The following is a 26,614-nucleotide window of genomic DNA, read 5'->3' as shown; positions in this document are numbered from 1 at the left end:
TTCCTCCACGGTGGGATGGGAGGAGGACTAAGGTGGCTGCTGACTGATGAGTGAAAGCAAACACAACGCAAGGAACAGCACCAAGACTCCTGGGAGCGGCTGACGGCTGATCGGTGAGGTGGTCCAGGTGGCCGGAAGGCTCCCAGGTCCTCCAATGCTCAGATTACGGAAAGCGCTACGGTGAGCTCGGATTAGGACGAATGGCTGCACATCAAAACATCTTAGATGGCACGTGCCTGCTGACGAGGGAAAAGCCTTTGTATCCGAATGGTTGAGCATCTTTCCTACCCTGCTCCGGTCTCCACAGGCACAGATTACGGAGAGTTGCATTGGGAGAGCATCCCCGTACGGGCTCTGCCCGCTGCACGGCGCTGGCATCTTGGCCAGGGACAAGTGGGGCTCCTACGGCTGCCATGCGCTGCCACGAGTGCCCCGGGAGGTGTCAAGCCGAGTTCTTGGCCACGGCAAGGCCACACAAGCTGTGTCACGCCACGGTTAGATGACGCCATCTCCTGCTGAGGGTCTGGTGGCTGAAACAAAGACTTGCTGCTCCGAGCGGGAGGATGAGGGTGAACTGTGGTCCCACCTGGACTGGAGATGGCTGTCGCCAGCCCCGCGGCGCTCACTGCTCCAGAGCTGCAGCCAGAGTTTGCTCCGAGGGCTGCGCTTGTACCGCCCGCCGAACAGACCCAAAATCAGCCATGAAAGCACACGGAGCCGCCTGCTTCTACACGTGTTAAGCACCCGAAAGACAAGAGGAAGCTTTGCTCCACGTGAAGGCTAGGGCGTATTTTTAACGGCCCAGCCCAACGTGCTGCGGGTCGCTCGGCGGCTTAACGGGGCTGGGAAGCCAACGTGCCCGAGCGCCGCTTCAGCCCTGCTCCCGGCCAGGGCGATCGGTGAGGCAGGACCTGGGGTCTCTACAAGGCAGCATCTTGAAAAGCTCTCGTTAGCCTGGGATGAAGCCACCGGGCCGGGGCAGCCCCGATGCCGCAAAGCTGCGTAGGCTTCTTCTGTAGGCTCTGCTCGGCTGGCTGTGTGCTGCGTCTGTGCTACCAGCTCCCTCGCCTCACCTTCCGTCTGTATCCGTTTATAGGCCTCACGCTGCTAAATCGTATGCTTTAAATACAAAAGCTATTAGGACTGAGAAGGTCTGAAGCACATACTGGTTTTGAGATTTTTATTTCAGGAAAAGATTAAAGAATTAAAATAGGAGCTGCCCTGCTGACAAGAAGAGTTGAATTCAAGAAGCTGATAAAAAAGGAGCATTATATGCATTGAGCACTGTGCATTTTCAGTCAATATTGGCTCTACTTTCTACTCTACTTTCCTTTGACTAGGAAAAGGGAGTTTCACATGCGCACAGACCCTGGGATACACGGGACTCAATGAGAGGAAGGGAGTAACAGCAAAAAAAGAGAGTGCTGGGCTTGATCTAACAGAGGCAAGAAAGTGATCTTACAGCTCAGCCCACGAAACACCGACTCCGACCACCAGCAAGACGGGAGGCAAAGACACGCCGATGGGGCGGACTCGACGGTGCACGTGAGTATCTGCAGCTCCCTATCCATAACCACCTGGGCAGCCACCAAAGCTCGCCAGGCTTCGGTATCGCCTACATTCAGGATACGGCACAGTCACGGGGCAGGAGAATCATTTCTTGCATCCTTCTCCAGCGAGATGTCAGTGTTGTACCTCCAGGCTGCGTACGCCGGCACGGACTTGCGCTCCCCGACAGCTTCCCCCAGGCTTTCCCCCCTTGTAGGTGCAAGTAATGCAATCGAGATCAACGGTTAGATTAGGCTCCTGGCGTGCTCTGAGCACTGGGTCTCTTGACAGCAGTAAGAGCTAGGTATGGCCGATACCACCCAGGCCCTGCCTGCATACCAAAACGGTTGGTATGACAGAGCTAGCTTATTAACAGGCTACTGAGCCTTAATACTGACACTTAGTGTAATGGTTTACAGTAAAGGAAGGATTCTCTTACAAAGCGCCAAAGAGAGGGGGAAAAAACCCCACCCCGATCCCTTCCTCTCCTTCTCAGAGTCTCTGGAGCGTCTCACAAGCAGGGAAAGGTGCTGGGGAGGCGAGGGGGCGGCGGGGGGCACCGCCACCGCGGCGCCGGGGCCCGTCGGGGGCATCAAGACGAACGACAGCAAGGACAGTCGTAAGGAACGAGAGACAAACGGTGCTGGTGCTGTGCTGCCTCAAGCTGGGAGGTGCGCGTGGTCAAGCGGAGCGGGGAGAACTAGTCTTTCTTCAAGTCCCTGGATTCAAAAAGCTTCAGGCGTTCTTGCACAGTCAGGCCTTCCTTCAGACTCTGGGAGAGACAAAAGACAGAGCGTCGGACACGGGCGGGAGGCAGCGGCGGCGGGCATCTGGCACACAGAAAGGGTGCGATGCTCAGGCAAAGGAGACGTGGGCAGCGGGAGAATGGCCTCCTTGGCGGAGAGATTAGTGGGACATGCTAAGAGAAAACACACGGTTATGGAGGGCGGTTACGGTGAATGGTGCCTAGAGAGAGGGTGAGATTGCAAACGAACCAGGCGACGTACCAGAAGCAAATGGGAGGCACACCATGCTGCAAGCGGGATTAGCTCGACTTGGAAAACGACCCCCGGAGCCTGCGGTGCAGTGGTGGCTGGGGCAATTTCAGCAGAGCTCCGGCACTGCGGGAGCCCCGGGCAGGCCAGCTCGGATCTGCTATGCTAAAGCACCGCGCTGCTGAGCAGGACCTGCACAGCGGTCCTCCCCACCCGCCCCCACCACTGCGGCACCGACTGAACGTGCGTCCGTCTGGGACCGTCCCGGCTCCGGTCAATGTGCAGGCTTTGCTCAAGCAGCCCTGGAAACTGCATTTTTGTTGCCAGTGACAATCCCACCCTTTCTCTAACCCCAGCCTGGGGGCTCTCCCAAGCCAAAGCTGCCTCTAGTGCACAGGGTTAGACAGAGGACTCACTAAATGCTTGCTTCAGGTCTAGCAGGATCTGATGGCTGATCCAATTCAGATGCAGCATCCAGATTTCAAGGCACAACACTCAGCTAGCCAACAGAAAAGTCCACCCCACTAGCCCTCGGCATTTGGATTTGTGAATTCTATTCTTGCCTACGTGTGGCGACCCAGGAAAACAGCAATGCGAGGGGTAGCAACCCAGAAGCAAATTGCTTGCCCCCCGCAAGACAGCTTTAACCTGAAACCAGCCCGAGGAGACGCACAAGCCTAAAGCCAGCCTCCCCTCCTTCCTGCACCCCCGAACTGTGGCGTAAGGGGAGCAGAGCACCAGCGGGTTTTCCCTGCTTGCTGCTGCTGAGGCGGCACAGACTCCTCCCTAACCCACAGAGCGATGGCTCTGCCCCTGCGCTGCAAAGGCTTTCGTTGCTGGGCTGTACCTACTCTGGGACAGGCAGCCAGCTGCCTGCACGCACCCTGCAGGTAACCCCTGCCTGCAAGCCGATTCCTTGCAACTTGCAAGGAATTCACTCTGCAGCTGGAACATTATTTGCTATACAGACCAAGACGTGGCAGTTTCAAAAGGCACAGACCTGTACTCAAAGCCCCTTCTATTAAGGGGCAGCCATCTCCCCTTTTGCTTTTACCTCCCTGACCGCGGTGCCAGAGGACTGTACAATCATAGCAGCAGGTTAAGACTTTTGGGCTGGGTTTTCTTTAACGTGTGTTTATCAAGGCAGGACTCCATGATAAACTTGCCCCGAGGCTGTGCAGATTCCCATGGTTACTGTATTTCTTTAAGTGTTTCTCCTCCCACAGGCCCACAAATACAGAACGGCTTTGGGAAGCAGCACGGAAATGAAAGCACTAAAACGGATTGGTTTGAATTTACAGACGCCGTATGCTTTCTTTTCAACGGGCAGCAGAGTCTCTTGGGATGCGAGTCTCTGAGCACACGCTTCCTCAAGGACGTTTACTTTGGGCCTCTTTAAACAGGCAGCAACCATGCATTCCAGTTTGTACCTCTGATTTCTCATCAGACGGAAGCAGACGACAGAAACCATTGGACTATTCTACCTGATGGTACAAATTCCAGCAAATTCACCCCTTGGGCAGCCTCACAACCCACCTGAGTCGCTGCTGAGGGGAGCCTGATGAAGGGAGACTGATGTAGGATGAAATCTGGGCAAAAGGGATCCTCCATCAGACTTCCTGGGGCTCTCCAGCCACCCCTCTGCCACCGTGCTGGGGAGCTCCCCTCTTTCTCTAACCTCCCTCTGCAGGTGCTCCAACCTCAGTCTTTACCATGGGCCAGTAAATTAACTATTGCTCCAGTTACTCGAGATATTTGGGTCATTGGCATCGGCCTCGTTTCTCATCAGCTCCCTCCTTTCGCTGGATGAGCTCGGAAGCCTCAGGCCAGCGTGTGGGATGGACGTGCAGTGCCAAGGGATGGAGCAGCGGGGTGGACACCGGGGAGCTGGAGGAAGCCTGGAGAGCAGGAGGTTACTGGGGAAGGAGGACTCTTATGCTCAGGCACAGATCAACCTAAAGAAGCAGCAATTACGGGTAAAGGAAATTTAGGGCAGCCCAGGACATCCCCTCTGCAGCTGAGATGGAGCCACCATTTTACATGCTACAGGCCTTTGTGGGAAATGTGTTCATAGGCATCACGGACCCACTCCTCCGCCTGGCTAACAGCAAAACAGCTATTTTTCCTACAAGACCTGGATGTTGCTGAATTTTAGTCTGAGGCATGCAGAGTCATTCCAGCATGCACACTCAGTGTCCCGCGCTCCCAACGCAGCAAACAGGAAAATGCGCCCCACCGCGTCCAAACCCTCCCTGTGATGGTTAGCTGTGTTGGCGAGGGCGGGAGGAGCAGGAAGACGAGAAAGCCATATTCCCCAGGGAAGAGCCAGAGAGACTGCATTTCATACGGATCTTGGGTCCGCTGACTTCTCCCTTCCCCTTCCCCCTCCCCCAGTAAAATAATTAGCCGTAAATAAACCAGTCAGTCATTAAGAGAAGAAGGGCTCTCGTTTGCCATGGAGGTGTGAGCAGTGCATGCAAAAGTGGGCCGCTCCAGTGGGCAGCTGCGTCGCTTGGTGGGTGCTGGTTTGTTTACCTACGTGGCAGGGAACCTGGACTCGGGTTCATTTCAGTTATCCCATGAGACCTGCTCAATAACGGACTGTTGAAGGAAAAAGCAAAATAAAGAAAAAAAACAAAACAAAACAAAACAAGAAGCTCATAAATCCTAAATGCATTGGCGTTCGCGCAGCCCCAGCCCCCCCGCCCCGGCAGCGATGCGAGCAGGCAGCGCGCCCAGGCAGAGCCCATGCTTGCTCTCCTCTCCTCTCCTCCTTCCCCACCAAGCAACACACACGGGGCACCACAAGACGAGTTGTCTGGTTGAAGTGGTGAAGGGAAACCCACCATTGGACCTGGCCCAGCAGGTCTGCGCTGCCCCTGAAATGCGCAGAGATGCTCTCCGTATTTACTCGGTGCAGCGCAGACACCCCAAGCTGACGACCTGCCGTCCGCAGACCTTGGGTGGTGACCGTTTCCCCAGCATGGGCACCGAGCTAGAAGCCTTTTGCCTGCCCGGCTTCTCGCTCTGCCCAAGGTCCCAACCACTTCAAACATCAGCATGAGACACCAGGTATCCAGTGGTGAGAGGCGAAGCAGGTTTTGCCCATGCTGATCTTCCTTCTAACTGACCTACGTTTAACGATGACTTCTGAGCGGCTTTATTTGCCCTTTTTATCCCTGTGGTCCCACAGTAACAGTCGGTGTGGAACATGATGTAACTCTGGCTCTCAGCAGGCCAAGCAGGCGAGCTTGGCACAGCACCAATGGGCTTTGGGACCGACAGCAAGTTCAGAACAGCCAGAGAAACACAGGGCCATCTGCACCATGTTAACACAAGCAAAGCTTGTGTTAAAGATGCCCAGGACCAAGGCACCATTGTTCCATATAAAGACCAAAAATCTTGCAGCGATGAACACTGTAAAACCTAAAATGATGTGCACATTTCCACCGAATGACACCACCTAAATTTCAACTGAAAACGGGGAGCAAATACTGGGAGAGTCCTCCTGTGAGAGACCAAAGAACAGGGTGAACTTCATCCTTTTTTTCAAGCGGGGAGCAGCTTCACGCCTCGATCTCAGCAGGGTCAGGGTGTGTGTGTGTCCTGCCGGGCATCGCGGGGGGAGCGGGCCCTGCCTGGCTGCCATTTCGCAGTCAACAGCTCGCTCTTCTCCCCAGTGCCATCCAGGCTAGCACTAGTGACCGGGAAATTCTCAGTTTTCTTCCCCTACCGATTTCTCCCCACCTGGAACCCCCACCGGAGAGTAACACTGGGCATTCTCACACGGGGAAGGAGATCTGAGCTCACCTTTGACCTGATATTCCTTAGTTGCCGGCTAACACTGGATCTGTCTTTCTTCAAGAAATCAGGGTTGCTTTTTGATTTCATAATATCTGGGGAGAAGGAAAAGAAACAGCATTAGCGTTGGGCCCACGGGCTTCCCGCACGGAGCAGGGCTGGGGCTCTTCTGCCCTCCCAGCCCAGGCAAGTGCCGCGATGAGCCCGACTCAAGCAGCGCGGCTGGAAGGGCAGAGGGGACTCTCGGGGGTCTCCGCTCCCCTGCACTGCGTGTAGCGTGAGGTTTTCTCAATGCAAAATGCCAGAAGGCTTTCAAAGCCCACCAGCTTCCCATCCGCGGGGCTGGAAGAAGGAACTGCTACGGGAGGGCAATTCAGGTCCACCTGGTCCCTGGCACCTCCGGTGAGACTGTCTGCGAGGAGCAGAGGTGGGAAGCAGCAAGAAATGGCAAAAAAGCACCACTCAGAGCTGTTACTGCACAGGGGCTTGTATGCCAGGATGGACGTGTTAGCTTGGGAAACCCACGATTGCTTAGAGCTGCTGGAGAAGGACTGACCATATCCCGATACAGTGGTGTTCACAGGGGATTTCTCTCCCTGAGCTTCTGTGGCTGCTTTCAGCTGCTCTTTCAACCTGCTGATATCACAGTCTGCCTTGGCCTTCACGATGCTCAGCTCCGTGTAGATGTCTTTGTACTTGTCGCTGGCGTATTTCTTATCCTGGCAAAGGAACAAGAACAACCCAACGGAGTCAGACAGACAGCTGGAGCCGAGGGGTTTGTGAATGCACTGAAGAGGAGCTTGGCAAATGCTGACGGAAGAAGAACCGGCAGCGAGGAAAAATGCTCGGCTGGGGCAACGCACGTATTTCACACATACTCTTGAAGCCACGTCTAACAGCGGTACCGGACTTGAGATAGGCAGAAAGCTGTGAGCCCAGCGGCGAGCATATGGCGCTGCCCGTGCATGCAGCCCCTTCGTTACAGGATTACTTGTTTGTGGGTTTTAATTTTAGCAAAGACACGGAATTCAAGCAGAATTCCCAGAAATGGCCTTGGCAAAGAGGCTGTCCGGAGCAAACCAGATCCGATGCTGGGAGGCTGGGCAGATCTCTAACACCGATTATTTTTGCCATTTAAATCTGATCTGATGTGACAGGAAACGGGGAAAAAACACTGAAGGGCATGTTTTCCCACACGGTCTCCCTTGTGGGGCAAGTCCTAAGCTGATACAGTCGTGGAGTGCTTTACCAATGACACCAAAATGGGTATTCAATTCCATTCAGGGGAAAAATTAAATATTGTTTCAAATCTGGGTGTAAGTGAGCTGAAATCTAAGCACATACACACAGGAGCAGAGCACAGCCCGTAAGAGGATTTGCAGAAATGTCCCTGGCATTACCCTCAGTGCTGTCTGCAGCTCGTCTTTGAGGGAGCTGATCTCCTGCTTCAGGTACTGGATTTCTGATTCTTTGACCCGCAGCAGGACCTGTGGGAACAAAAGCAGCGCGTGTTTGCACCCGAGCAGACGCAAGCATGATCCCGAGATGCTCGCCCGCTGTGCCCGGTGACAACTGAGCCAGAGCTGGAGGCTCAGGCTGGCTTCACACCAGCATCGCAAAGCTGCTGGTTCACCCGTCTTCTGGTTCACGCAAGAAAATTACTCCTGGGTCTCTTGGGAACTTGCCCAAGCTTGCACCGCTCTCTGCACATCCCTTGGTTTCTGTTAGTCCCCACTGCTTTGTGCGGACGGATCTCAGGGGACAAGCAGGGCTGGAGAAGGAAGAGCGGGTGTCCGGCTTGACATGGTGAGAAGGGAGGATTGGGACTCCAAGAGCTCCTGGCCCCGTTGCACCCCCGATGCACGGTGCCGACTGCCCGCACAGACCTGACGTGCGGAGGGATGGATGGCCACAGCACTGTCCTGGGGGTCCGCAGGCACTTGTGCCCCCCAGCGCTGCCCCTTCACCGTAGCAGCGACAGAGCTCACCTCCAGCTCGTAGGCGTCCTTTCCCTGCGTGAGAGGCGACCCAGCAGCCTCTCCCCCACCCTCCCCGGTCAGCAGGGTCCGCAATCGCGTGATCTCCGCAGCCAGGCGGTTATTCAGCTCCTGGGAAGAAGGGAGAGCCGTTGTGGGAAGGGGGAGCGTGGCCGTGGCTCGGCGCAGAGCCCACCGCGCTGCCCCATCGGGTGGTTTGCCCATCACACCTTGCCCAGGCCAGCTGCCCCGGGCACGGCGGGGACCCTCACCTGGTTATGGGCGTTGAGCTCCTGGTTCTCCCGCTGGCACTGGCGGAGGGCCTGCCTCTCAGCCTCCAGCGCCTGCGCCAGGTGGGCGTTCTCCAAACACTTCTGCGAATACTGCTCCGAAAGCACCTCCAGCTCCCGCTGCACCGACTGCAGCTCCTCCCTGGCAAAACACGCGCCAGGTAGTGCCCTCCCCACACAGACCCACGTACCCACCCGTGCCCGCCCTTCCTCCAGCGCCCCGTGCTGACGCAGGACTTTCCAACGGGGATCTAAGCACCGGGGAGGAGGACTTGCATACTCTCTCTGGGAAAAATCTCAAGCCCAGAGGGAGCCAACCCTTCCCTCTCCTGGCACAGCGGTCCCAAAGGGGACGGGAGGTCTTTCTCTAGGAGGTTAAACGGCAGGACTTCCTCAGGTTTCCAAAAACTGAGCTGAGACCTATCAAGTTTGCTCTGGGCACTTGGGACCAGGTGTATTTGCACACCTGCACACCTTACGTAGATGCATTAAGGTTCATAAAGTCGCTTGGCTGTTTTGCTCGACTCCCACGTGAGGACAGCCTTGCCATGAAAAGCTAAGTGCTTTCTCCTTGCCTGGTCAGATTTGGTTGAGCAGCCCTCCTGCTGCAGCTGCGTGAAAAGCAGCACCGTGTCTGCACATCTGCTGACCATAAAGCAGCTGAATTTAGGTAGTGTGGGGCCATTGACCTGGAGCCCGAAAGATTACGGGCAACCAGGAGCCTCCAATGGGCGCAGCTGGTTCGGGACCAAGGGAAGAGGTCCCTGCGACCACAGGTCAGCCCCTAACTCATTGCTGAAATCAAAGGGGAGAAAGGGTCTCCACATGAGCGATCTCCCTGCGAGACACAGCGACAAACGGAGGACGACGACGAACTTACAGGTATTGCCTTCGGAGGGCCTCGATGTCGGCATTGACGCTGCTGATCTGGGAGCGCTGGGACTTCTCCAGCTCTCGCTCCAGCTCCTCCCGGTGCGCGTTCTTCATGGCTTCGATGGCTGCGTGGGACAGCACGGTGTTAGCACCCAGCACCGCTCCCCCCAAGGGTGTTTTTTTCCGGTTTTGTTTGTTTGTTTTTTAAAGGAACAAAACCTAAGTCATCCCAGCGAATCTCCCATTGCTTCGCAGCCCCTTCAGTCTGTGCCTCTGGCTGCAAAGCAGCAAAGGGGCTTCTGCAAATCCCACTTTTTAATAAAGTCCAAATGATTGTCCAATTCACATGTTGTTGCCTGGACTGTGGGACTCCTAATGCAGAAACCCTGGGTGCCAGCACTTTAAAACTCCCTGGGGCACTGAAGAATGAATTCAGTGTGGAATCGGCAATAAATTAACCACAGGAATGACTAACGCCTTTCTGAGATGGAACGGAAAACAGATCAGACCATGTTACAGCCAAGGAGAGGCATACCAAGCCTGGAGAAGGACCAGGAGATGGGCCTCCATCCAAAACGTATGTCCCAGCAGCCTCTCCCCATCTCCCTGTGATTCCCACCCAGCCCTCATTCCACCCCATGTTCTGCTCCTCCACACCAGAGCAAACGTCATCCCCGTGTCCCCATCAACACGGAGCTGCCCCACTGCGCGGGACCCTCTGGCGTGTGCCCCTACCTGAAATGGTGGCAGCCGTTTCTTCTGCCAGCAGGCGGTCTTTCTCCTCCCGCAGCTTCTCCAGCTCCCGCTGGTGCTGTCGCTGCAGGTCCTCGATCTTCTTCTGGTGTGTCTCCTCCATGGCTGCAAAGCCCCTTTCACATGTTGCCTGCAAAAGGGACAAGGGGAAGGGGTTGGCTCCGGAGCGCATGGCCGGCGTCACAGTGGTGGTGAGCCTGCCGGGAGCTGCACACTAGCGGGTAGGTCGGCACCCAAATTCCATCACGGGGATCTCCTACAACCATGGAGGAGCCGGCCGAGGATTGACCTTGCGAGGTCAGAGCTTGTCTGCAGTCGCTCGACCCCTGACAGCTCCGGTGAAAGGGAAGGACAAGGTAGGTCTGGGGTCAGACCCGACTGGGGAATGCAAATGTATGTTAAAAACACCAAAGCAGCCTACTGTGCCCCTTCTGCTCTCTTTTGCAATGCCTGATTTTGCCACCTCTGGGGTGGAAAACAAATGACTCGTGACAGCAACAGGACCTTAATTCCCAACCAAGTGTCGCTTCAAATGCTGCACGGGCAATTATTTGCTAATTGAATTACTAGGAGTGAACTCAGGCCCCCCCAGCAGGGCTCGGGGGATTCAGGAGTCACCAGCCGTGAGATCCTGAATTCCAACCCGGTCCTGCCCCGGGCACAGACCCCGCTCCTGCCCCTGCAGCGGGACAAATGCAAAAGCCTGTTTCCAGTTCAGCCGCCAGCCCTGCCAAGCACATCGGGACCCTGGACAGACACACGGCTGCAGGACAGAGGTGGGACAGCAAAGCCACAGGCAGGCTCGGGCCAGGAGCTGGGAAGGGGAACGCAGCAGGGATGTGGTGCACAAGCCCCATCAGACATCGGGGGGCAACCCTGATGCCAAGCTCTGCACCAGGCTTTTCTCCCTCTTAATGTTACAGGCTGGCTTTATTTCCTGATTTCAACAGATTTCTTCTTGATTCACACTCATGTTTTCCACGGGAAGCTAGAACTGTCACCTAGGGAGCCACTGGGAAATTTAAGGGGGACAAATTCGCTCCCCCAGTGACAAAAGTGCTCATGACAGTCTAACACCCGTTACCTACACTAACATACACTCTTCAGCATCACTTTGTTGTCTAATGCTCTGTACCCTGTGCCATTCTCACTCCCAATTTTCAGCTCTGGTGCTTTTATTCCTCCCTGTTAAGTTTGAATCCTGAGGCATTCTTCATTTTCTCAGCCTTTTTTTTTTTTGAAACTCATAACTCGATGCCAGAACCTGCCTGGGCTTGGCTGACTACGGAGAGGCACGAAGCAGCCTTGCAGGATTCTTCATTACGCCTCTAATGCTGGAGGAAAATGGTGAATGCTCCTCCATAGGTCTGGCTGTAGATTCAGTATTTAATGTATTGTAAATGCATTGCTATAAGTCCAGGGCATTTGGACATGTACAAACCAGTATCTCGTGTTACTGATGTTACGTTCTCCATCAGCTTCAAAAGAGAAGAATTGAGCACATTTTAACCTGTAAATCGGACAGGTTTGCAATCCCCTGGTTAACTTTCTAACCAGGGGAACTTTGTATTTTGCCGTCTGTCCCTCTGCTTCCTACAGAGGCGCAGAGAGAGGCCGGTTCGCTCTGCTCTCCTGGACCGCTCTGCCCAGAAGGTGCTGCTTGCCTTCCCAAACTGCAAGCTTGGCAGAACAAAGCTGAAAACAGAGGCGGGAGGTCAGGTTCATTGCTTGCCATTATTTTTCAGCCTCTATTTTGGTTCTAGCCTTTTTGCTTCTTCCAAAGCAAGAACATCCCCCGGTACAAGTGCCCTGTTTGGTGCCCGGCTCGCAGGACAAGGCGTTACCCCTGTGTCCCGCTGACCTGAGCGGGGGGTTCAAGAAGGGTTTTTCCTTCCTAAGAGTTAAGGTGGAGGAGATAGCGTTCAGTGAACACCACCGCTTCCTTCCCATCTCCCCAGCAGCTCTCCCTCCCCTCGACACCCGATTCACCCCTGATGGGATGCAGCAGAACTACTGCTCTCCCCAGGCTAAAATCAGCTTTTGGCTAGAGTTGAGCCATGCTTTACCCCCAGCCCGAATGCGCGCTGAAGATCTCGCGGCTGGAAGGAGGCTCTCCCGCATTTTTGCTGACTCTGAAGAACGACTGCTCCATGAAAGCCCCGGCGCCATGGCCCCTGCCTGCCGCCTGCATCGCTGCCCTTTCGGCTACCTGGAAGCCTCCCTGGGTGCTGCCGGGAGTCCTCTACTGCCCTAAACCCGCTTCCTACCTGGAAATGCTCTCCGATCAAAAGCAAAACACCAAACCCAAGAGGTTTTTTTAGATGCCTTACCATCTCAGGCTAGTTTTACAGCCAGTCCTGACTGGTGGAGCAATCTGAACGCGGGCACTTCATTGCCACTGGGTTTTTCTGCACCTAGCCTGGGTTTCCCGTAACTGTGCACTGTTTGTTGTGTAAAGAATCGCTGGTGTGCAACACCAGGGTGCTTCTCCTCCCAGCCTCGTGCAGAGGAGTTTTGCTTTGCTGCAGAATTTGGCATCCGTTTGCAGCTACTTTCCCCAGGAACATCCATTTTGAGAGCATTAAGTTTCCATTTCATCTTACATTTTTGAGGGCAGCAAAGACAGACTGGAGATTTGATCAGACTGGGAAAGACAGAGTCGAGGAATGCTTTTAAAGGGAAGTCACGAACAAAACGTACCCCTCAGGTAGGAGGAGAGACACTACGGTCTTCGTATTGAAGGATAACGTGAAATTATCAAGCTACTTCGAAACCCTCCCTCCCTCCACAGGCAGAGACCGCCTCCACTGATCAACCCTCCCACTGAGACCCTCAGCAACGCATTTAGAATACCCCAGCACGGAGAAAAGGGAAATGCCATGCTTTACAGAGGCCTTTCTAACACTCGGGGGCTTGCTTCGGCGTGCTGGCTCTTTCGGGGGACACCCCTCGGTTCGGCAAGTGAACCCTGGGACCGAACGCACCCTCCCGTACACTCGGCAGCGGAAAGCGGAAAGCGTTAAACGTATCAAGACCTTTAAGTTTTCAAAGTCTTTCTGGTATTTTTCCCTCAAGGTGGAAGCGTTCCCCTCCAGATGCTTGTTCTCCAGCTCATCCCTCATGATGTTCATCTGGGCCTCCAGCTCCTGGATGCGCTCCCTCAGGCCGTGCATGGAGTCCAGGTCGCTGCCGGGGCCCTGCCCGGTGCCACCCGCCTCACCGGCCGCCCAGGCGTCCCCACCACCCGGGCCCACCGCGGGGGACACCTCCGGGTGCTGCCTCTGGTACTCGTCCAGGGTCTCCTGCAGGCGCTGCAGGTTCTGGCTATAGTGCTCCTGCAACGCCTGCAGCTCCTCGCCGTGAATGACCTGCAGCTCCTTGATCTTGGCCTGGAACTTGTCCTCCAGCATTTGCATCTGCTCCAGGTGATACCGCTCCATGTTCTGCTTGTCACGGACGATGGCATCCAGCTGGTTGAGGCCCTCCGTCCTCTCGGCCTTCAGAGCATCCTCTGTCCTGTTTAGTTGCTCTATCACGTTTCGAATCTCCTCCTCATACCGTCCCTGCAATTCACTCAAGCTCTTGCTGTGTTTATGCTCTTCTTCCTCCAAGAGCCTTCGCTGACTGTCAAGCTGGGACACCTTTGCTTTGAGATCGGCGTTCTCCCGTTCAAGCATGGCGATCACCTCACCGTACTCACCCTGCTGCTTTCTAAGCAAGTCTTCGTACTCGTCCCGAAGGAGAGAGACCGTCTTCACGCGCTCTTGGCAGAGCGCGTCCATGCTCTGCAAGGACTCCTTGTAGGACTTCAGCTCTCTCTCATACTCCAGTCGGACTTTGCAAGCGGCATAACAAACCTGAGCCTGAACAATTGCATCTTGGACTAACAAAGAGGAATACCGTTCAAGGTCTCCCATGCACGAATGATATGAAAGACTCTGAGATATCTTCAGGAGCTTCTGACAGTCTCTCATTGCCTCCTCAGGAGGCAGAGAGAGTAAGGCAACAGATATTTCCTTCAGAACATTTGATTTGTCCTTTAGCTGTTGGGCAAGATCTTCCTGAATGGAAACAAGAGCTTCACTACTACGGTCCGGCAGGCTGCCAATCTCCTCCGTCTTGGCTAATTCCTGACCCGGCACCATTTGGAGACAGCTCCCGTCCCAGGAGATCTGGGTTCTTTCTGAAGCATCTTTTTGAATTTCAAGTGCTTCAGAAATCTGGTGCATAACTCTGTCAAAATCAGGAGTCCTGTATGCTTTGATGATCTCCTCCAACATGCATTTATGCTGCTGGAGAGCTGTTTTGGTATTATGGAGGTCTTCTTCGATTGTTTTTAATCTCCGATGAAAAGATTCTCTCATTTTCTGTGCGACAAACTCAAGTTCTGCCTTGATCAATGTAGCATCTGCTACAGCACTGAGAAAACATGGAGAAAAGCCCAAACCCGTCGTTTCTGTTTTGCCCTCGGCTTCTCCTTCCCTGGTGCTCAAGTGCACTCTCAGCTCCTCCACCTGGCTCCAGAACTCCCCTTCCAGCAGCAGCTTCTTAGATAGGACGCTGGCCAAGTCGACTGCTGTATGAGAAACATTTGCCGGCTCCAACAAAACCGCCTCAGCCGTTCCCTGGATCTCTCTCAGAAGCTGAGATATCTCAGAGCTTGCATTCTTCAAAGACTCCGCTATTTGGTTGATGAGAGAGGCCTCAAATGCCACTCTCTCAGAAAGCCATTTCAGCTGGCCGGCGTCAAACATTTCCTCTCGCTGCTCCTTGGAGACGTGCTCCTCTTCTCCCAAAAAACCTCCTTCTGGAGCGGGGCTTTCCGCGATAAGGCTTTCCCTCTGCTGATACTCCGATGGGACTGGCGCCCCTCTCAAGGCTTGAATTGCGTTTGATAAGGTCGTTTCCATGCTGGACAGAGTAACAAGGAACAAATCACCCTCTTTTTCCTTGTCTGATTTGGGCAAAGATCTTAGTTGCTCCCTGCACTTCTCTAAGCAAGTCAGCGCTTGATCATTTTTCATTTGGAAACCTCCCAGCTCGCTAACGTGATTTTCTATGAGCTTGAACTTTTCCTGCCTCTCACTCTCCAGCTGTGAGATCAAAGCACCGACTTGGGACAAGCTGGTCTGAAGTTGTTCCCGCAGCTGAGACTCTGTGCTGGCCCACTGATGATGGAGGGCGATGAGCGTCTCCTGATTATGGCCATGCTGGCTTTCAAGCTTCATCGTTACGTCTTTGAGTTTTTCCTCTGTAATATAAAGTTTGGTTTCCAGGGAATGAATGATTGAGAGATAGGTCTCAGAGTCACTTGTCCCTGATGATGGGTAACCAAGAGCTGGCTCTGATGACATGCTTTCTTCGGACAGCGACCTGTCTTGGCTGGTGTCTGAAGAGGTACTACTTGTCCAGTTTTTCTCTGATCCATCTGGATGGATGTATTTTTGGCACTGGATGCTCGAGAAACGGATTCTTTGCCTCTTGGCCCCTATAATTCCTACATCAGGCTTTGCTAAGGCTTTCTGAACTAACTCCTGATCCTGCAGCTCTACAGCTTTGGACGGGGAGCCGAATTCCTCTGCTTGCCCCTGGCTGGTCTCAAGAACCTCATCCTCCTCCTCCTCCTTCAGTGCGTAAGTCAGAGCTGGGAGGACATCCTGAGTTTGCAGAGGCTGCCCCAGTTGGGATGAATGACTTTCGTCAGCCTCGAGACTGGGGCCAAGGTCTTCCACCTCCTCAGCACATGGACCTGTGCCTACACTAGCTAATTTCTTTAAAGCCTCCTCCTTGGCCTTCAGCTTTACTTTAGTCTCCTCTAGACTGTTATCTAAAGCAACCATTTTAACCAAAGCCTCACTGAGATCTTGATCTTTCTTCTCCACAATTCTCAAGTGCATTTCCTTAACATGTCTCAGCTCTTCTTCTTTTTCTTTCAGCACCTTCTGCACACCCTGGAACTGATCTGACACCTCCTCGAACGATTGCTGCAGATTGTGGTAGTTGGTCTCTTCCATTTTCAACTTTGCTTGCAGCTTTGCAACTTCGTTATCCGACTCGGCAACCTGATTCATGAGCTCGTGGAACCGACATTTGATCTGGTCTCTCTCTCTTTCGAGCTCCTTGATGTGCTCTGCGAGTTTCTGGATGCTGGCCTCCTTCATCACCAGCTGCTCCTCCAGCTGGTGGACAAGCTCGCTGCCTTCAAACTTTGCACTCAGCTTCTCCTTCTGCAGAATCTCCATTTGCTGCTCGTTATTTTGCAGCTGGTTCTCATACTCGTTGGCCTTATCCTCCACCTCCTTCAGACTCCGTATTAAAACCTGCTTTTCCCTCTCGCAGCTCTCCAGCAAAGCCTCGTAATTCTTCTGCAGCTTCTCCTCCATGAGGATCCGCGCTTGCTCACTAGCATTCAGCTGCCTGCTCAGGTCCGCGATCCTGTCTTGGAGCCGCTGCACCTCCTTCTGATGGTCCCTCTGCAAAGCCTGCTGCATCTCCAGGTCCCGCAGCTCCTGGGTCTTCTCCAGGAGCAGAGCCTCCGCGCTCTTCAGCTTCTGCTCGCTGGCCTTCAGCTGGGAGCTGAGCGTGGCCTCGCCGTGCTGCCACTCCTCCAGCTGCTCTTTGGCTTTCTCTTTTTCGCTCCTCAGGTCGCTCTTGAGCTTGGCCAGGGTCTGCTCCTTGATGGAGAGCTCAGCCGCCGCGTTACTGAGCCTCGCCTGCAGGCTCTGAATCTCGGCTTCGTGGTGCCGGATCACGTCCTTGGCCTCGGCGTAGCTGCGCTTCAGCGACTGAATCTGCTGATTGATCAGCTCTTGACGCTGGCATTGGGCTTCCAGCTCACTTTGGAGGTCTTGGTTGACTTTGTGGAGCCTCTGCCAGGCACCTGATGGCGAAGCGGCCACCTCGGTCTTAAAAAAATTGATTAAATACTAGATTAGTAACACTCTTGGCTCTCCCTTCTGAGTGTCACACCTCTGGCCAGGCAGGCCACGGAAAAGCTCCTCGCAGCGATTTGGCTGCTACCCACATGCTCCAATTGGGATGATTTGTTCCTGGCACAATTTTTTTTTGTTGTTTTAATCTACTCTTTTTTTTTTTTTTTGAATGAGCGACAACTGCTTTCCAGTAACAGAAAACATGGACCACAACATCAAAACAGCTGTACAGTAACAGGCTAAAAGGAAAAAAAAAACCAAAATCAAATAGAACCAAAAAACAATGAAAAAGAAACACCAGCAGTAAAACAGAGACGGACAGACGAGAGAAAAACGGGAAGGGTGAGAAGGAGGAGGGGATGGGAACAGGTCGAGAAGAAAGGAACTGCTTTTTTAGCGTGTTTGTTCATTTTGTTATGAAACAAAAAGTGCACAGTTCAGGTAACACAGTCCTACCGACCAAAAGCAACAACAGAAAGTGAGGTGACAGCAAATGACATCACATCCCACCCAAACGCAGGGAGACAGGACAGCCGGCGTGGCGATGTCATTTCTGTGACTGCCAAACAGGACTTAGTGGCTGCTCATCGCATTAAAGAGATGTTGTTATGCTAAAGTTTAAGACTAGGGAGGATCGAATTTCTCTACCTGCAAAAAAAAAAAAAACAACAAAGGACAAAATAAAAAGCCCAACAAGTGAAGGGAGGGAAAAGTTGTGATGAGAACGTAAAATAAAAGAAACCAACCTTTATGAGATTCAAACCAAAGCAATGTAGCATGCAAAGAGAAAACTCACAGAGAGAGTCATGCAAAAGGCGACAGATATTATGTATCTTTAAAAAAAATACACAGACAGGAAGAGGCGAGAGAAGCACAGCGTTAAGCCTAGGAATTTGGCCTGCCTTGCTGTACTCTGGTTGCTGATAAGGAAAGCCCACAGATGTGACACTCAGTTATGTTAAGTTAAATTTCATGCTTTACACCAAAAACATGCAAGAACATCCGCCCGGGACAGGTTAGTACGTGACCCCTCCCGCCCACCGTGACCGGAGCCGGGGGACATCTCCAGTCCGTTTGTGAGGAGCAGGAGCCCCCGCCGTTTCTCCCAGTAGGGTTCAAAGTTGGGGTGCCCCGTCCCGAGGAAGCTCAGAGCGAGAGATGGGTTACACGAGGCCGGAGAGGCTTCGGTGCACGGCACATGCATCGGAGTGGGTGTCTCAGCGGCTGCCTTACGAAACGTGCAGCGTCTTTTATGTCGGGGCAGTGCTTGGGGGGTCTGTACGGGGCTGGTCATGCTGCCGAGAAGGGGTTGGTGCCCCCCGGGCAGCCCAGGAGGGGTGGGCTGGCAGCAGTCAGGCTCCTCTATCGTCCCTCCCCATAGAGAGCATAGGAACCTCTCCGAAATTAGGCATGATGGAGGTGGGGGGCACATGAAATTCAGAGGGTCCGTCCAAAAAAATGCTGGGATATTTGCCTGCAGTCTGGGGCTGCAGAAACCCTCCCAGCGATTCCACTCCCTCCACCCCAGCAGGGTTTGGTGGGGTTACTCCTTTCTGCAACAGGACTTTAATCCCTCTGCTCCCGGGGAAACATAAGGGAAATCTCCAGAACCGTTAGCCTGGAGCAAGCAAAAGCCTCCAACCCTTTCAAAAACCCTCTCCAACTTCTAGGTCAAAGTTTGGGTCACTTCTCACTGCAGCGATGATTTGCTCAGCCCTTCTGCAGGCTTCCCCTCTTGCCCCCCCTCCTCGTATCGAGGCCCTACAGCCAACTTCAACATGGCCAATCTGACGGTGAATTCAGCATCCAGCTTTTAGCCCCATTCCCTGATTTTTCTGGGCTCCAGGCAAAGGGAGGTCAAATGCCTTTGCCCCAGGGAAGCGGGAGTTAGTTACTCTTCCAACACTGCCAAGTGAAAATGGAACTCCTCCAAGCAAGCACTGTCAGCTCGGGGACTCCAGAAATAAATACACTAATAACTCCTCTAAGGAGATCACCGGCAAGGGATGCTAGATACCCCCCACCTGCGCTGGCTCCACTGTGCAACTTTTTCAGGGGAAATTTCTCCCGTGAGAAATAAGGATGCAAGGTTCAGTGTTCACACCAGGTTTGCTGCCACGGGAGCGCAGCGTGCGGCCATGCACGGCCACTTTGAGCCAGTTTGGCCAAGTAGATTTGAGCACGCCTGCACAAAACAGGACTACGGACCCAGGAGAAGCTGCCCTGCAGGCGTCACGGCTCCTCCGGGCACGGACGCTCCCAGAGGAAGGGCTGGAAAAAGTCCGCTTTGTTTGGAGGAGGGGAGGAAAGGCTTCCCAAAAGACTCTCCTGTCTCTTTTGCCAGAACCTCCAAAAACACACTTCTAGGCTTTGCTGAGGAAAGGCATCTTGTAACAGAAGAAACCACCAAAGCCATCCAAGACAACGGGTCATCCCAGTGCAAATCCCACTCTGGCTGCAGGGAACAGGCCCGGGAGATGCGCCTGCGTGTGCCGTGTTTGCCCATGTCACCGCCACACAAACTCCCCGGCCAGGAGCAACTGCTGGGCTACATGATGTTTAGAAAGCCATACGTGCACCCCACTGCCTGAGGGGAATATCTGGGGCACAGAAAGGGGGAAACAGCTGTTCCATAGGCAAACACAGTACAGGGTGGACCAGAGGTGGGCGTTGCTGAGAACCCATCTGTCTACCATGGCTGTGTTTTGTTTTCCCTCGGGGACACCAGTAGGTAACGCTATCTTCTGTCTACTGTATCCCAGATCAGAGGTTTTGTAAAGCAGATGATCCTGGTAAGGCTACAGAATTAGCAATATTTGCAAGAAGGTCAAATCTCTTGGAGCTCACATCTCTGTGTCAACCAGGATGCCCCCACGAACACCCTGGACTGAAGCCCACCAGGATCCCCCCCGGGCACAGAGGAAGACGGATTTCTCTCTCCTCCCTGCTCTCCTACCTGCAACACGTAGCCCTCCCGGGCGCTCTGCTCCCGGCCCAGTGCCACTTTCAGCTGGTCCTGCAGGTGCCGGTTCTGCTCCAGGAGCTCCAGGGCCTCCTTCTGCTTCTGCTCCAGCTGGAGGGACACGAACAGAGACAGCATCCAGGGAGTGGGCAGGGGGTCGGTCATAAGGAACAAGCAGCTCCGAGGGGACGTAGAGCAGAATGAACGGGGCTTTTGATGGCACCGCTGCTTTGCTCTGCTCTGGGATCTGGATTTCATTTTGCCAGGCAAAATCCCTCCCCCCTGAAAGAACTAAGTTACGCATTACTTTAATTCGTAAAGCTCACTGCAGCAAAGGATGAACAGCACCAGCTCGTGCCAGGCATGACCCAGGCAAATCCCAGCCCAGTTCAGACTGGCAATACTCCTGGTTACTCCACGCCTGCATCCCTTTCATTCCTGCTAATGCACCTTAATCCCAGCTAACAACAACCTTTGTTACCCCAGGCGTTGACCTCTTCCAAGCGAGCCGAGTCTCCACCTTTCTTTTCCTAAAATCGTAAGGTTGCTTGATGTAGGCTCCGCAAAAAGGGAACCTTAGTGGCGTGTGCTACAACTCAAGCCAGTTTATAGTTTCGTAGACACAAATCTCTACAGCTGCAGAGGCACCGAGAATTATGAGCTTGAATTTAGAGTCTGGTTGATACACATCAATCGTACCCATTCAACAGAGGCAGGCTGGCTAACAACCAACAGTGTTGGCTGGGAGAGGGTAACGAAGTACCACCCTTGCAAGAACAGCCCTTTCTGCCGCCGTGGGAACATGAAGGCTGCCAGCAGAGCTGAATGGGAACGAACGCAGATCTGTGCCCTGCCAGCTCCCCAGGGGACCCTATAGCATCCCCACTCATTGCTGTTACAAAGCAGGAACAAATGCAGCTTTTTTTAAGCCTTGCTCAGGCTTCCTACGGTTGCTGCAGTGGTCTGAAGGCCATTTTGGCAGGCAGCCTGCGCCCCAGGCACCCCGCTTTACCTCCTTCTCCAGCAGCGTGGTCAAGTGCTGCTTCGCCAGCCCCTCATCCCGGTCCTCGGTGTGGGCGAGGTGCAGGGGTGCGATGGGGATCTGCTTCTCCTCCCGCAGCGGGGTGGTCTCCACCTGGTGCCAGCGCTGCTCGATCTCCACGTGGACATTCTGTGGTTTGATGTCTGCCGGGACGGGCAGGATCCGGTCCACCTCCATCCTTAGCGCCTCTTCCGACCCTGCCCCGTCCACAGCATCGATCATCTCGAAGCGCTTGCGCCGCTCCTCCCGCCGCCGGGCCCGCTCCCGCTCCAGCTCTCCCAGGTCGGCGTCGGTGGCACTGGTGTCCCTGGGGAAGGCGGCAGAGCCGCTCTTGGAGGAGTCTGCAGCGTTTGCACGCTCCTGTGCCAGGGCTTGCTGGATGGGGCGAAATTCAGCCCAGTCAAAGGTCTTGGACCGTCCTTCTCGCCGACGCTCCCGGGCACGGCTCCGCTTCTGCTCCGGGTCCAGCTCAGCTTGCTCCACATCTGGCTTCTCGCTCGGCTTTGGACCAGTCTCGAAGGAAGAGCTTGTTTTGCTTTTCTCTTCCGGCAGGGAGCTGCGAGGACAGAGAGAGGGTGAAGAAAAGTGTCAGTGGGTGCTCGAGACGGCCAGGCGCTCCCACGCATGCCTCGAAGAGCCGGGTGGAAAGGGGCTGCTGGAAGCCCAAGCCAATGCACGTGGGTGCCCCCCTGCCCTTCCGTCTCCCGTCGCCTCTCGGGCGCAGGAGCCGCCGCTGCCCTTCCCCGGGGTCGCGCTGGTGTGCAAAGCCTTGGTGCAAGCGGCCCCGGCTGCTCCTGGGCAGCCCCCAGCCCCCGGAGAGCGGCCGATCCCGACCTTGCTCCTCCTCGGCAGCCGCCCTGGGGCCGGCCACCATGACCCAGCAGCAGCCCGCGGCCGAGGCAGCGACCCCGAACTGTCCTGCCAGGCGGGGAAGAGGCTTCGAAAAGCTCCTCCGGTGCCCGCCGGCTGGCTTGCCGCCTGCCTCCCCGGCTGCGGGGCTCCATGCACACACGCCGATCGACGCGGCCATAGTCACGTGCTTGCGGGGAGGATGCCACCAGTCCCACCAAAGTCAGTCTGGCTTCAGAGCTGCAGGGCGGAGAAGCACAGAGCTGCTCTCAGAGGTCTTGGATTAACAGGGGGAAGGTTTTCCTTGAGCTTGGCAAAGTTGGGGTATTAATGGGTCGAAAACTTCTCCGTGCCACTATCTGCACTGAAGGCACAGATCTACCCCGGGGAAGCCAGCCCTGCGCGGGGGCTGCACGCCGTATGTGCAGTTGTTGGTGCAGCAAGGAGAGCAAGAGTTATTCAACACACCGCAGAAGTACTGAAAATGCCGATTTCCAAGCAAGGAATAATTTTTAGTGTTGAGTTAGAGGGTGGTGGTTGAGAGGGGAGACGTACTTGTCAAGCAGGGAAAGTTAATAGGGGAAGGCAATACCGTTTCCAACCTATGGATAATCCATAATGCAGTATTAGCTTATTAAAAGTAGACATGCCAGCCTTGTAACATGCAGATTAAAATTAAAAAAGAAAATAGCAGTATGCTAAGTTTGCAGAGGAAGCCCGTCCCGAGGGAGCGGCAGGCATTTGCTATCAGAAGCCCCCGAGATGCCTCCCGAGGCACAGCCCTGCTGCTCAGGCTGACTCCTGGCTCTCCCCTCTTCCAGTACAACCACAGCATCCCCCCCAGCTCCAGTACAACCACAGCATCCCCCCCAGCTCCAGTACGACCACAGCATCCCCCCGGGCTCCAGCCTCCAGCGCAGCCTCAACAAGCTTTCTAGAAGGGTGCAGTGGGAAGAGCTGGAAAGCAGCTCCCCGGGCCCTTCGCTGCAGGCAAACCACCGCCAGCGGGGCTGACCCACGGGACCGCATGCACCGAGACTGCCGCGACCGGGAGGGAGCAGCAGCAGCACGGCTTCTCCTCCCGCCTTGGTAACACCCCAGCTCCCGCAGCCAACAACCTCACGTATGTGCATGTGCCCAAAACAAAGAATGGAGCAGAAGAGGCGACTCTGCATGGGTCCAGGGCTAGTATCTTCCGATGCACTTTCATCCATGGTCAAACCACAGGCTCAGTAGAGCTGGGTTTCACGAAACTCTGGCAGTTACGGGCTAAAACCAGCTCAGAGATAATTCCTTCTTCAGCTCTGTCACTTGCTGCTAATAAAATAAACCCAAAAGGCACCTCGCTCCTCAGCCATTAGAAGATATTGCATGACTCCAAAGCCAGGCGCTCAATCTGGAGTCAGTTAGCGATTACAGCTGCGTTTTAAGTAAAGCGGGGATGAGATGGAGTCTTAAAATGGAGAAGAGCGCTAGGAAAAAAGGGGGTCCTGAGGCCCCTCGGGCGTTGTTGAGAGACAGAAATTACGCTGCTCTAAATACCACGTGGAAGAATCTCGGCGTTTCTAGAGGTGACATCTCTCGCGAGCTCATTTCTCCTCTGCTGCTTTCCAAAGGGCATGGGATGTGTGTCAGGGAGCGGAGGGACGGCCGCTGGGAACTGAGTTAAGAGACTTAGAAGACCGACCCGAAGTTTCTCGTTTCATCTCCCGCAAGTGCCCCATGGCTATTAATTCTGCTCAAGCGTTTCACATCTCCTCCATCCCAGACAAATTAATTCACATCACATGGGAGGGGGGGTCTTTACCTCGCAACGGTATTTATAGGTCAAAACAAAAAAGTTGCTTTTTTTTAATGGGGTGGCTGTGGGAGCGGTGCAAGCCGAGTACGCCGTCGCAGCGTGCAAGAAGCACGTGAAGGCTGCAGAGACCTGGGAGGCACTGGGAGCTGAACAAGGACCCAGCGCTCAAGCGGCCACCGTCTTTCTTGTGGGTATTTTATATCTGCACGGTCATCGTTAGCAAAGTGTAATTAGTGCCTCTGCAGATTGCAGGGCACTGCTGAGGGCAGGGAGCAGTGCAGCACCTGCCCCCCCCGGGTGCTGACACACGCAGCAATATAAACAGTAATTAGGACTTGAGCAACCGAGAAAACGTGTGTTTGGCTCAGTGGAGACACGGCAGCGGGTTAACGAGACGCAGCGGAGGGTTGCAGGAGCGTGCGGACGGGGCGAACACTGCCGCCCTCCCGAGCATCCAGACTAACGTCCCTCTCGCACCCTGGCCGCGCTGTGCAGATGTTTGCTGCCTCTCCATCAGGAGCCTTTGGCAGTCTGTCCTTCGGCTTTCCAGCAGCCCCATCCGCAAGCCGCTCCCCGGGTGCGGATGTTACTGACGTGCCCGAAGCCAGGCGGGACGGGCTGGGATACCCTGCGCACACAGGCGCTGCGGCAAAGGGCTTGCGAGCAGGCACCGGGTGAACGCAGCCCCGCTTCACGTGCGGCACAGCCCTTCAGCTCACAGCAACAACCTCTCAGCAACGTGACTAACCCACGCCAGACTCTACCCCACCTGAAACCAGCTTGGTGGAAAACGACAGAAGTGCGCCTATAATTCCCTTTTCCCCAGCTCAAGATTGAGATTCCCGGTCTATTTATGCAGCGTAACAAGTCACTGCCCAACCGGTACCTGCGCTTGGACCCTTTCACTGGGGTAAGACAAGTCAAACCACTTCGCGTGGGCTCAGAGCAGATGCAGAGCGCAGGACTATCGTGCTGCAGTAACCTGTTAGGCTATAAATATATCTGGCTCTTTAAAGGCAGAGAGGTCCCCTCAAATTTCCTTGGTCTTCATCTTCATATCTAGTCACATCGGAAGATACCAGTGTGGGGAAATCAAGTGTCAAGACCAGGTTGCTTCTTCCCTTCTCTCTGGCTTTTATTTAAAGAAAAAAAAAAAGGGGGGGGGGGGGAAAGAAAAGAAAGAAAAATAAATGGAAACTGCAGCACTTCCCATCCGAGGTGCAGAAAAGGAGGAGCATGCAGTGAATCACGAGATATACAAACCACAAAACGTTAATACAGGAGAGAACACAGTTTTCCAACCTGGGCTTCAGCACGGATAGTTTCAAAGAGAAGTTTTTCCTGGGATTGCATGGAAATCAAACATACACAGGAGTGAGGAGAGAGGCGGCTTCCCCGAGACCCCCGCGAGATCCACCAGAGCTCGGGCAGGGCTGGGAAATGGTGGCTGAGTGCCAAGCGGGATGGGGAAGGAGAGGCTGGAGCATCTCCAGGTCAACAGCACCGGGTGAGAAGAGCCATTCCATCAATACGGAGACAAACCTGGCAAAAACCTGCTCGTTGCAGCTACGGTAAGGACAGGAGTCGGGAGTTAATGGTGCGGCCGTGTCCACGAAGCCTGTAAGAGGTGGCCCGTACGAGTGTGGCTGGCACGGTTAGCTGTGAGGAGGTCAAACACCCTTTACCCGCAGCCGCAAGCGCCCACAGAAGGTACTCTGTGAAGCGGGGGGTCCCTTCCTCTGGCACTGACGGCAGGAGGAGACGCGAGCATTACTAACGCGTAAGGGGAATGAGCTGCGGCAGCTATCTGGAAGATCAAAAGAGGAGGGAAGACGATTTTCTGGCTGGAGTTTAAAACGTATCAGAGCCAAACAGCTTCTAAATTGAACCCTGGGCTCGTGCTGCCGTGACCCGCAGAGGGGATGGGCAGCTCGTGCTGAACAGTAGCCAGAGGAAAGGGGGAACCCAGCACAACTGAATCCAAGTGGTTTCACAATACCTGGTGGGAATCCAGAGGAGCCTTGATATAGGAACAGTATTTCATATTCCTATGCACAAATTAAAGCCACATTTTCAACCCTCTTTGAAATCTGCACGCGTAAGAGTAACTCAGCATATCAGCATCCCCACACAGCGTATCCAAATTAAGCCCAGAGAGAGGGATGTGAGAAAGAGCCGCAGCTTCTAGGAACGGACAGGCTCAGAAAGAGGAAAGAAAGGGGATAAGGGAAGAGTTACTCCCGCACAGCAAACCAGACAACTGCAGGGGCTGCTAAACTCCCCCCTTTACCTTGTAACATCGGGAGCAGTGGTGGGGCGAACGTGCTTCATGATGGTCTGGATCCAGTTGCGGCGAATGCCCGACGTCATGGCGGAGAGGGTGAACTCCCCTTCCTTCGTCTAGGGAGAGAGGAGGACCGGCTCAGAGCAGCTGATTGCACCCACCAGCACCTTCCCCAATACCACCCTGCTCACTGGCCACGCGGAGGTCGCACCCAGCCCCTCCATCCCCCAGCACGCTCACGGTAGGAATTCGCGTTTCTCAGCAATCAGGCTAGTTTTGCCATAGCTGACACCCTAAGACTGAGAAAAAACCTTCCCTTTCCCCCTCCATTTTTTGTGAACCAAAAAACTGGCTCTCAAACCCAAGGCCACAGCTCTCTGGAGCACTGTGGGAGGTGACGGCCTCTCTTGGGTGTTTGGGGAGATGTTTCCCTTGCCACGGACGAGCATCCCCCAGCAGCAGCACAGCATGAGCCGCCCCGTCGGCCGTCCCGCAGCTGGACTTTTCC

The 26,614-nt window shown here is 54.5% G+C and overlaps 1 protein-coding gene across 9 annotated transcripts in view; it reads right to left on the bottom strand.

The window, feature by feature from the left end:
- Positions 1–1,166: 1,166 nt before the first annotated feature.
- MPRIP (myosin phosphatase Rho interacting protein) overlaps positions 1,167–26,614 on the bottom strand; it is an 82,791-nt gene continuing 57,343 nt past the window's right edge. For 5 of the 9 annotated variants that reach the window (XM_075165396.1, XM_075165399.1, XM_075165400.1 and 2 more), the window contains 12 exons: positions 26,113–26,222; positions 21,143–21,728; positions 20,125–20,241; positions 13,272–17,141; positions 10,219–10,366; positions 9,491–9,608; positions 8,593–8,752; positions 8,333–8,452; positions 7,745–7,831; positions 6,901–7,063; positions 6,354–6,439; positions 1,167–2,320 (listed from right to left, as the gene is read on the bottom strand). In XM_075165396.1, the coding sequence (XP_075021497.1) occupies positions 2,249–2,320; positions 6,354–6,439; positions 6,901–7,063; positions 7,745–7,831; positions 8,333–8,452; positions 8,593–8,752; positions 9,491–9,608; positions 10,219–10,366; positions 13,272–17,141; positions 20,125–20,241; positions 21,143–21,728; positions 26,113–26,222 (5,637 nt within the window). In that variant the 3' untranslated portion in view covers positions 1,167–2,248. Of the gene's footprint in view, positions 2,321–5,078; positions 5,145–6,353; positions 6,440–6,900; positions 7,064–7,744; positions 7,832–8,332; positions 8,453–8,592; positions 8,753–9,490; positions 9,609–10,218; positions 10,367–13,271; positions 17,142–20,124; positions 20,242–21,142; positions 21,729–26,112; positions 26,223–26,614 lie in introns of all 9 variants that reach the window. The other 4 variants (XM_075165397.1, XM_075165398.1, XM_075165404.1 and 1 more) reach the window with 4 other exon arrangements.

This window comes from Calonectris borealis, chromosome 16 (genome assembly GCF_964195595.1).
Source record: "Calonectris borealis chromosome 16, bCalBor7.hap1.2, whole genome shotgun sequence".
Classification (NCBI taxonomy): Eukaryota; Metazoa; Chordata; class Aves; order Procellariiformes; family Procellariidae; genus Calonectris; species Calonectris borealis.
The sequence above is the reverse complement of the archived record's forward strand: the minus strand, read 5'-3'. Positions and strand labels throughout refer to the sequence as shown.